This window comes from Aplysia californica, unplaced genomic scaffold (assembly GCF_000002075.1).
Source record: "Aplysia californica isolate F4 #8 unplaced genomic scaffold, AplCal3.0 scaffold00039, whole genome shotgun sequence".
In the NCBI taxonomy this organism is placed as follows: domain Eukaryota; kingdom Metazoa; phylum Mollusca; class Gastropoda; order Aplysiida; family Aplysiidae; genus Aplysia; species Aplysia californica.
The window spans coordinates 1,511,175-1,522,365 of record NW_004797309.1 but is presented as its reverse complement, the minus strand read 5'-3'; the positions used below and the strand labels follow the sequence as shown (position 1 = coordinate 1,522,365).

The following is an 11,191-nucleotide window of genomic DNA, read 5'->3' as shown; positions in this document are numbered from 1 at the left end:
TGTGTGTGTGTGTGTGTGTGTGTGTGTGCTTTTCGGGGGAGGAGGGGTTAGTCTCATGTAATGCCAAAAGCAGGGCCAGGGGTGGGGAATTGCTGGGATGCAAGCATGAAGAGTGGGATGAACGCAGGCGTGGGTATTAACTATCAAGCTGATGGGTATTGCTTATAAGTTGCTTGGTTTTTACTTGCTTTTGGTGTCTTCTTTCCAGTTACCTTTCATGTTAATCGATTTGTTGATTTAAGTCTATTGAAGGACAATAATTGGCTAATGCAAAACCGACCTTATCAATTCAATCCATGTGGGTTTTTTTACACAGTGAAAAAAAACATGTTTGACTGTTTTAAAGAGTTCGCATAAGACTGAGTACTCGCGGGGCCAATTTCATGAACAACAACTTACTTTTTTATATTGAGTGTCCAAACAATGACACATTTGAACGACTGTAATTCAGTCGTCTTTGCGCCGATTACAAAGAAACATAAAAGTAATAAAATCCAACTACGGGGACGTTGTATTATTGAGTATGAAAGGGGTGGGCTCTCGTGGCCAAGAGGTTAAGGTGTTCGTCTCTCATTCAAAGGTCCCCAGTTCGAAAAAAAATATTCTCCAAAATTGTCTCCTTTTACCTCCTTTCCCACTCTCTGGCAATGTTCTGTCGTCTGCATTCGTCTTCACTTTCTTCCCCAACCCCCTCACCCCCTTTGCCCCCGCCTCTGGGCTCCTGAATCTTTCTGCAGCCTTTCTACTGCTACTCCCTGGCTCCTTCTTACTGTTAACTTTCAGCTACACCCCTGATCTTCTGTTATGAAAAATCTACACATAGCATTTTCTGACATGGAAAAAATCCTTGGAGGTACCGTGTGCAAGTTGCGCACGTTAAAGATCACATGGTGTTCTAAAATCGGTTATAGTAGGCTTCGGCAGCCACCTGGTCAAAATCCCTACCAAATGATAATGTTTAATATGTCCCACTCTCTCATATGACCTTTTGCAGTTGCGACAGCCTTAAAATACTTACCAAAACAAAGAATTAGCGTAAAATATACCAACTGCCACGTTCAAAAAAATTTAAACCATACTTAAGTGAAACGCAAAACTTTGCAACTTCTTAAATATCAACCGCAAAGTTCTGTTTCACAACAGTTATTATTTCTGAATTGAAAAGCATATTTATACAAAAAATATATTGCCAAGTGAACTCAGTGTGGTGATGGTTATTTAAATCTCCAGAAGGTGACCATTTCTCTCCATACCAGCTCCAATAAGCCATTGGGAATTCAGAATAACCCTGTGTCATGTTTTTCGCTCTATTCTTTTGGACGTCCAGTTCAACATTGAGTTTTATCCGTTCCATCGTTGTTTCCGTTTACTCTGTACGTTAAAAAGCCCAAAGGTAATGATTGTAAGGGCTCAATTTTGGGGGAATATGGTGACAATTAAATTGTTAACTTACGGCTTCTAAGGCGTCCCCCAAACCTTTCTTGCAACCACACAAGGGCCACTCAAAACATTTGGGGTATGGCCTCATTTCATTGAAACCAGACCTCTTATACAGCATAACACCTTCTCCTCCCCAAACTTCTTCAAAACTTTTTCAGCACGGTGATATATCCAACTGATGCGACTATTGTGGTTCTACGGTCTTTATTCTGAATCAGAACGGGTCGATCACGCACCTGTGACCGAACGCGTTTAAGAAGCGACATGTTGCGTTTTACCGGATTTTGGTTGAATTTTTAAAAACTGTAAATTTCTCTAATATTTTGATGGGTTTTCTTCATTTGCAAATTTGATGTCCCCTGTTTAAAGTTTATTTGTTCGAATCGTTGTTAAAATTCGGACTCTACTCTAATGACCATGTCATTGTCCTTTAAGTGGATCTTCTTTTTTATAGACACCAAGTACCTCTTGGGGGCTCTCATGGTCTACAGGTTTTAGACTCTCATTCAATAGGTCCCCGGTTTGAAATCTGACAGTGACGGAAAACTGCTTCTTTAAAAGTTTTTTCTTTCACTTCTTTCCCTGCTCTCTAAACATGTCCTTTCGTCTACTTTCGTCTTCACTTTCTGCCCCCAAACTCGCCCCCCTCCCCCCATTTCCCCCCTCTTCTGGGCTCCAGACTCTTTCAACAGCCTTTTTACTGCTACTCATTAGCTCTTTCTTACTGCTGTCTATCAGACATATATATCCCTGATCTTAGGGTAGATAAGATCAAACACCTAGCCTTCTTGGATAAGGGCAAAAATCTCAGAAGTCTCGTGCGCACGTTAAAGATCCCTGGTTGGTCCAAAATCGATAAGAGTAGGCTTCTGCTGCAGACCAGCCAAATTCAAAATGAATTCCTACCAAACTGAAAATGTTTACCGTGCGCTCAAATGACCTTATGCAGTTGCGAGCGTCGTAAAACACTTACCAAAAGAAAACAAAAATAGATTCCTATTGCATTAAGATAGGTGACAACGTGATTAAAGTGACTTAATATGCGAAAACTACCCTGCTCTATTATTGTATGTGAGTTTGGGAGTAGCTTTCCATATCTATCTCTTTTTCTCCACCTAATCCAGTTTGATCGACACTGTCCCCCCCCCCCCCAATAGCTTTCTCCTTCCTGCGTCTCCACTTTTCGCCAATCCATCTGTCAGCAAATTCTTTACTCTGTCTCCCGCAGTATTGATATGTCTTCTCTGTTTCCCGTTTCCTCGTCTTCTCTTTCGCTCCCCCTCCCCCCTCTCTCTCTCTCTCTCTCTCTCTCTCTCTCTCTCTACATATATATATATATATATATATATATATATATATATATATATATATATATATGTGTGTGTGTATATATATATATCTACATTCCCATATATCTAACATATAGTTATATAATATACGCATATAATATATATTTAAATATATGTCTGCCTGTCTGGTCTGGTCTGTCTGGTCTGTCTGTCTGTCTGTTTGTCTGTCTGTCTGTCTGACTGCCCCTCTTTCGGACAATGCTGCATAATAATGCGTTCGTTATTTGTCCCACCTTTTCAGCAGCCTTCTCTATTCGCTTTACAAAGTAAAAAAAAATTGAGATGAATTTTAATCACCCTAATGAAATAGGAAAGTACGCTTGTCTTAGATTACAATTTAATTAATGCAACTGAATTGTTAGAGAAGATTGTTACTGAGTAGTTGAATCGCGGAGAGAATAAAATATAAAGCCATTCCTCTTCTACAAAAAAGAACATTCACGGTGAAATATTCATAGTTTTATCTCTGGCATTCTGACTCAGTTTTTTTAAAACACTTGTTATACAAACCGCTAACAACGCTAAACATATTCAGACAGGGAAACCGGCGATAAATACGGTTTTAATAACTCTGCGTACACGCACAGTCAAAAGCAAACAAATACCCAGAGCAATAAGGTTGTTGTCGCTGTTGCTGTAGATTTCGGCGAGTCGGCGCAAAAGAGTCTGCATTTTACCGCAAAACAAATCAGAACAGGTCGAGACAAAAGTGTTACACACTGAGTTTGAGGTTGAAAGTAAGCGAAAAAAAAATATTTTTTTGAGGATAATAATCAGAGACAAAAAGGCCACCTTAACCTCTTCAGTGATGTGTTGAGGTGTGATATTCACTTGCGCTGTCCAAATCTGGTTCACTGCTTCTATTCTACTTTATTATTTGGGATTGTTTTAGATGTACTGTATTTGCAACTTGAGCAATTGTCTGTCTTTAATAAATGAAAGCATGATAATATGGTTTCATTTGAATCTTATTTGAATGAACATTAATTTTCTCTCCTCTGTGTAAAAGTATACGAAAAGGCCTCAGTTCTGAAAAGGTTAACAATTTATTGCCAGAGCCTAAAGATTATAAGATGTTATTGTGATGTGATAACACGTGTGTAGATCTCCGACTACCTGTCTCCCTTGGTATAAAGGTTTGGCACTTTGCATTATGCATACCCCTCCCCCCCCCCAAAAAAAAGAGATAAAAAAAGAAACCCTCCCCTAAAAAGAACCCAAACATACAGAAAACGAAAGAAAAAAACAAACAACAAAAAACAACAGCCCCAAAACAAGCAAACACAAATAGAACAAAAAAACCCTAGTTCGATTGGCATTTTAGAAAGATGTTATATTATGTTATATTCGCCATTCTGCTGGGTGTCCTACAAACTATTTAAATCCTAACAGGCAGAGTCGGAAACGCGCGCCCCCCCAAAAAAAATAAAAAAAATAAAATAATAATAATAATAAAAATAAAAATAATTGCCTTCGACAATGGATTTGCTGATCCTCAGAAAAGAGCACGAATAAAGATAGTATGTACCTTTCCTCCAATGAAGCTCCAACGTTTTGTTAAATTCTCTCAATTACTGTAGGAATGGGGTTTTACTGGGTTCATACATAATGTCTGATATATTGTACAATACAACAAGCTATACACTTCTGAAACACAAAACTTTTAGAATGAATGTTCTGTTCTTATCTCCCGACATGATGTCTCTTAAGAAAAATGAGAGTTTGTCAGGTTAACCGTAACCGTACTTTTCACGTTCTGGTGGCTTTGTCCTTACTGCTCTAGCGCTCATGTAGAACGAATTTGAAGAGCTTAATTTTCTTTTCCTGCCAAGTTTTGGGCGATGCTCAGGAACGTCCTGACCTTTATACCGGACACCATTTTGTTTGTTTGGTGCCAATTATCTTCCTCTCTACACCATACATCTTGTCACCGCATCTTAATCTTTTTCAACTTAACGTATTGGTGCGTTTTACCAAAAGCTCATGTTACGGTATTATACTACCAACGTATTATACAAATAGTCATAGAGCAACGGGGTAGATTAGACAGTCTATACATTTCAAACCAGGACACCATCGGTGAATTGGCGAAACCGCGTGTTTATACGCAGACACGTCACGCCCAAATCTCAAGCCATTGGTGTAAAAAGATTTTGGCTTTCTCTAAGATAAAGGCAAGTTGAAAGTCGTTATATCGTAGGCCTACAGACAACCGTTTGACCGACTCTTTATGGCTCACCCGTTTTATACCCAGAGCTGTCGTCGACTAAAAGTAATATATTATTATTTACGAAACTAGTGTGAGTCTGAGCACGGCGTAATAGTATTGGGCCCGCTTCTTGGAATTGAGGAAGCCGCTGTGAACCACATAAGCAGAAACATCAGTGGGATGCAGTAGATGAGGTTATCCATAACTAACTACTGTAACTATTCTAATTTTCGTATACGGTCCAATTAGGCTTTAATTAACATAATATTATTGTTCATTAAACCTGGTTTTGCTGAAAGCATGATCATACTTTGGGAAAAAGTAGAAACATTGAAATGTAGAGGCCTGAGCATATTATTGTTAGAGGTATGGTGATTAAGGGAGGGGGGGGGTACACCCCCCAAAATCAAAATTCGGCTCAAAATCATGGAATTTGAGTTGTAGGCATTTTTAGCTTTCTCAGCCTCTCCTACAACTATTTCAGGGCATAAGAACCCCCCCCAAAACCGTATTTTTTCCCATACCGGGCATGTTTATAACCGCCATTCCCTCATAAAGTCAGTATTTTATTTTTCTTTATCGGCCGTTTTCTCAAAATGCGACTTTTCTCTATACTTTTTTGAATAACTCCACCATTTTTCATCCAATTTTCATGAAATTTTCACAGAATGAAGAGAAAAAGTAATACTAAACATTTATCTTTTGAAATTTTGATATATTGAATAGAATTTTGTTGGTGGTGTCTGGAGTGTGGATTTTCACGGATTTTTCGCAAACTTGAATGCTACCTCAGGAAAAAATTCATAATAAATTTTCTAATTCGATTAGGAAAAAAACAACAGACAGAATTTTAGATCTAATGTTTGTAAACACGTATGCAAAAAAACAATCAATTTCCATGAGCGATAAGTGCGGTATTCATTACGTAAGACATGTCAATAAAATCCAATATGGCGGCGTATCCATGGAAACTTAACTTTTTCTCAAATTTGATTGCAGATTTTAAGACTCCTTACTATGCTTGTTATATGTGTGAAATTTGGTAGAATTCGGTCCAGTAATAAGCGAGATAGCCTCCAGGTGTAGCCCCTCCCCCTTAAATAATCTCGATCAATCAGAGTACAAGTTTGCACAGAACTGCACCTAATTTAACATTGGTGAAATTCAATATAATCCACTTACACATTTGCACTCATAGTAAACGAAAAGTTAAACAAGAAGACGGCTCTAAATACTAGTTTCATATGTGAAAGTTTTAAAAATTGAACCTTGTTTACGTGAACAAAATTACGCATTTCAGGTTTTCGTCGTCGTATTTTCTTCATCAACTTTCTTTTTTGCAAAATTGGGAAGTTGATTTACAAACGTTTCAATTATCCTCTTCCCTTTCCTCTCCATTTCAAAAAAAAGAAAGAAAGAAACCCTCAACACACGACGCGTATACCCGTTTTCCTTTCCGATTGCCGCCAGGAGCTGTATGGGTTTAGTTCACAGTGCTCAACAAGTAAGAATATTATTATTTTAATTGACCCTGGTTGGTGGTATCTGTAGTGCATGACGTTTGCATGGCTGCCACAGATTAATGTTAAAGAGAACATATGGTTGTAATCGTTGCACTATAAATATGTTTAGCGCTGTTTATTTATTTCTCGATTCTCCCTTTTATCTTCACGGCTCAAACGCTTGATTGCCTAAATATTACCCAGTGAATACACTCTGAATTTGTTTGCTGAAATAATTATATAAAAATAAACGAACATTCTGAACACACGATTGGGTGTGGTTATAAAGTGTGTGGTTTATGAAAAGAGGGTGAACAAAAGGACACTTGAAGATTAGCAAATGAACTCTTAACGAATGAGCCGTAAACGCTTGCACTTGCCCTCTAGGTATTGAATTCCGCGTATACAATCTATTATATCATGTTTGACAAACCTACTCCTAAATATAAAAATATCTTTATAAATACTATAACGAAGGTAACTTAAAATCAATTAATTTTAGACTCAATTAAATGCTTCTTCAAGACATAGCAGACAGTTGAAAGACAAAGGAAAGGGCAAACAAGTGGAAGGGGGGGGGGGGAATTAGGTTAATAATGTCCCGAGAAAACACTCGAAAGATTGGGTTTCAGTCTAATGAGATAAAATTCATCTGAGATTACTTTTAGAAGAGATTGATTCGGCGAGAGTGCGAGTGTGCAACATCTATACTGAACTTCGGCTAAAAACCCTGGCGTTGCACCAGTGCTACCGGTTCTGTTTGTGGCTTAGGATTATTGATCTTTTCGTGTATGTATGTATGCATTTGTACGGCAAATCTCCCTCAGCAGAGATCAACAAATCTGGCTTTTCTGATCCCATTTTTGTTTCGATAAACACGCTCCTTTTTCAGATGCTTTCTTCTAAGAAACAACGCTGAAAGCAATTTCTCTTCCGTGCAACCGAGTAAAAACGTGAGACAGGAGAGTTGACAAGATTTTACAGCTCTGAAAGGATGAAAGTAGTTGAAAAAGCCGACGGCATTTTAAAAGAGCAACGTCTTTGTGCACTCTTTCCTAAAAGGTCTTATTTACTTCTTCTCTTTCTTTCTCTTTCACACTCAGACACACACATACTCACACACACACACACACACACACACACACACACACACACACACACACACACACAATACACATACACATACGCACACACACACACATACACACACACACACACACACACACACACACACACACACAGACGTGACTATGTCAGTCTCTCTCTTTCTGTATCTCTCTCTCTCTCTCTCTGTGCCCCTGTGTGTATCTCTCTCTCCCTCTCTGTCTATCTCTGACTCTCTGTCTCTTTTCTGCCTCTCTCTGTCTGTCTTTCTGTCTCTCTCTCTCTCTCTCTCTCTCTCTCTCTCTCTCTCTCTCTCTCTCTCTTTCTCTCTCTCTCTCTTCTTTACAACTCCTACAGCCCACCAATCATGGCCCTTTAGATTTGCTTACACAGGAATTGTTTTGCCGAAGCGTGCCCTTGTGGTAAAAATGCGGAGGTGGTACCTGTATACACGTCAAAGCAGGCAGTGTGGCGTGTCACCCCGCAACTCGCGGATTTACCATGGTCACCCAGAGAAATGCGAGATTCACGTAACACGAGTAGCCATCGGAAGGCTATTTGGTTGGGAATTTTAGTGGCTTGGTACGGTCTTGTTGCGAGGTTCCCCTCAGCGTTTGGAGACAGTGATCTTGTTGTTCAGCGAGCTGTGACGTCCAGGGTCCGATCTCCTGGGCGATACGAACGTAATTGAACTTGAAGACTATGGAGAACTCGGAAGTAACAAAGTAGTTAGCTGTCCACTGTCCTCGTTTCAGATACAAGCGTGACGGTGACGTCCCGGTAGCAAGAATTCGACTTTCTGACACAAATGGTACTGAGGGAGATAGGTCTGGTAACATGAATGGCTCCGGTGGATCGGAAAGGATTAGGGTTGCACAGTAACATGTTGGTGCTAGTGTTGTTTTAAAAAGTTCAGTGGGAAAAAATAAAGGAGAAAATAAACATTGTTTGGGTATAAGAAAACATAAAGCGGACTCATGGAGAGAAAGACAGCCAGAAAAGAGAGGAAAAGAGAGAGCGTGTCACGGGTCGCCCGTGTGTCAATTATACTCTGACAACATTATCGTTCTCCAAATAGATTGTAAACCGAGGTAAAAGGCATGGCATTTCTATTTTGCATTGATCTGAGAAATGTTCAGTCAAAGACAGATAGGAGAAAATTTTAGTTTTAAATTTTACTTTGCTCTGGGCATAGAGGAACTTTCCAAGAACTAGGCCTTTGGTACAGTTACATGACAAGTGGTTCGGGGAAAATAATTATATATGTATAAAAGAATGAAGAATATTCAGTCAAACATTTAACCTGCAAAACTTGCGCGCAAGTCGAGTTTATCACCAGCAGTACTACGGCTTTGATATGTTCGAACTATAAACACCTTGGTTTCGTCGTCACGTCAGTTCAACAGAATATGCTTTGGAGACAGCAAAGAAAAGAGAAAAGAAGCGAAATGTTCAGGGAACTTGTACTTCATCCAGCCTTTGAATCACCTTTTGTATTTCAAGTCGGGTGTATTCAGGAACAAAGAAGTCAAAAGAGTAAATTCAAAAGCTGTATACGCCTCATTTAACGTTAAGATTACCTGAACGTTCTGTGTTAAGTTGAATAAATCTGTCGTTGGAAGGAGACATGGTGTCATCTTGTAAGAGATTTGGTTGTCGTTGTGGTGGAGAAAGAAAACATCAGGTATAAAAGTCTGTAATAGCAAGGAGCAGCAAGACTTCGATTGCCATATTCAGATTTGCTTGCACTGAGTTCTGCTCCTTGACTTCAACAAAACAGGTTTCGTTGCCCTATAATTCATGTTATATCCTCTGCAAGCTGTTCGCATTATGTACTAAGCCCCGACCTTTTTACAGGAGAGGGAAACACACTGTTTCATTCTCTCCCAACTCCTAAGATTGTACCTGCATAATATATTATAGATATAGACATATATATTATATAATGTTATATATATATATATATATATATATATATATATATATATATATATATATATATATATATATATATATATATATATATATATATATATATATATATATACATATATACATATATGTATGTGCGTGGGCTTGCGTGTCTGTGTGTGTGGGGGTGGGGCAGTGTGGGTGTGTGGGTGTGTGGGTGTGTGTATGTATGTGACAGGGAAGGTGCACGTGCATGTATATATTTATAATTGACACTAGCATTGCAGGTGCCTGTGGTGTGTGGATAGTTACTTCACCATCGCACACGGAAAACATGAGTTCGATTCTCATGTTGGGGGAATTTTTATGGACTATTTGCTTTTACCATCTGAAATGTTGTGTCACTCTCAGACTGTCTCCTGAATGATCTAAGAAGCGTTGGTGCTGGTGCAGCATTTCAGCAACTTCACTTTCTACACTTACATTTGTGCGTGCCATGCCAACAATAATCTTTTTCGAAGTACCCCCTCGGAAAATGTTCCTGCAACTTGAAATAGTGCATGGCAAATCTCAAACATAGCATATTTGTAAAACTTAGCATGCATTTTAGACCCTGTATTCCTCGATATTCTCATTGTAGTTTGAATGAACCTGAACCCCCTGGTTGTTGCATTCAAAGTTGTTATTTTAAAATAATGTATTTTCACTTAGCTAAAAAACCCAACAACAAACAAAGACGAAAAGCAGATGTACATCAAATTGAAGAAAGTGTAAGGACTCTTCGGAAGAAAACCAGTGAACTTTACATTGACCCCCTGATTCATCTAACACAAGTCACTCTGTCACGAGTAATTAGACATTCAAACTGTTCATGGCAGTGCCAATTAAAATCAATATCACAGTTTAAAAGACTTTAGTTCGATCCATGTAAACATTATGGAGCTTACTTATAGAACTATGTAACTGTGCAACTATTCATTCAACAAGATATTAACAAACAATTGCAATGGCTTTAAAGTAAAAAAACAACCCACAAACGAATAACATTTTAAGTGCTTGCGGATAAAAAAATAAGTAAAGCCCATCAGTATTCTCTTCAATGGCTTGCAAAATGCAATATATCATATTACTATTATAAATTGAATTAAGTATGAAAGTAATAATATTGTGTTTTAAGGCTTTTTCTGACGACTGACATTCATGAAATTAGACGCACGCATACATGTGAAATATCTCTCCACATACGCAAACTAGACACGGCTTATCAAAACTATCGTCGAAAAGTAACTATTGAGTTGTAATAGTATACTAACAAAACATAGTACTCGATAACCCAACGAATATGTGCATAAAAAAGCCCTTCTCTGCTTGTTCATTAATGACTTGTGACTATGAGTTTTACTATTTTTAACAAGTAAACATCTGCTCTACTGCTTCTTTAATCTTTTTTTTCTATATTTTTCATGTGTAGGAACTGCTGAAAGAAAACCCAGATTCGGCCGGTTTCTACATAGACGTTGACTGGAGCTTAACGAACCCCATCGAGGGTGAGACATCTCGTCTACGATGGATAGCAGACAAACCTTACTGGGAAGCTACCATGTTCATGTTTCTTCCTGATCGAGTGCACACTCCAAATCTCAGTTCTATGCAACCTCAGCTAAACTATTCCACGT

The 11,191-nt window shown here is 38.5% G+C and overlaps 1 protein-coding gene across 1 annotated transcript in view; it reads left to right on the top strand.

Annotated features, from left to right (window-relative positions):
- The window catches only part of LOC101847704, a 24,632-nt gene that overhangs the window by 4,487 nt on the left and 8,954 nt on the right, over positions 1–11,191 (top strand). The window contains exon 3 of the mRNA XM_005092000.3: positions 10,987–11,189. Coding sequence (XP_005092057.1) covers positions 10,987–11,189 — 203 coding nt within the window. The remainder of the gene's footprint in view (positions 1–10,986; positions 11,190–11,191) is intronic.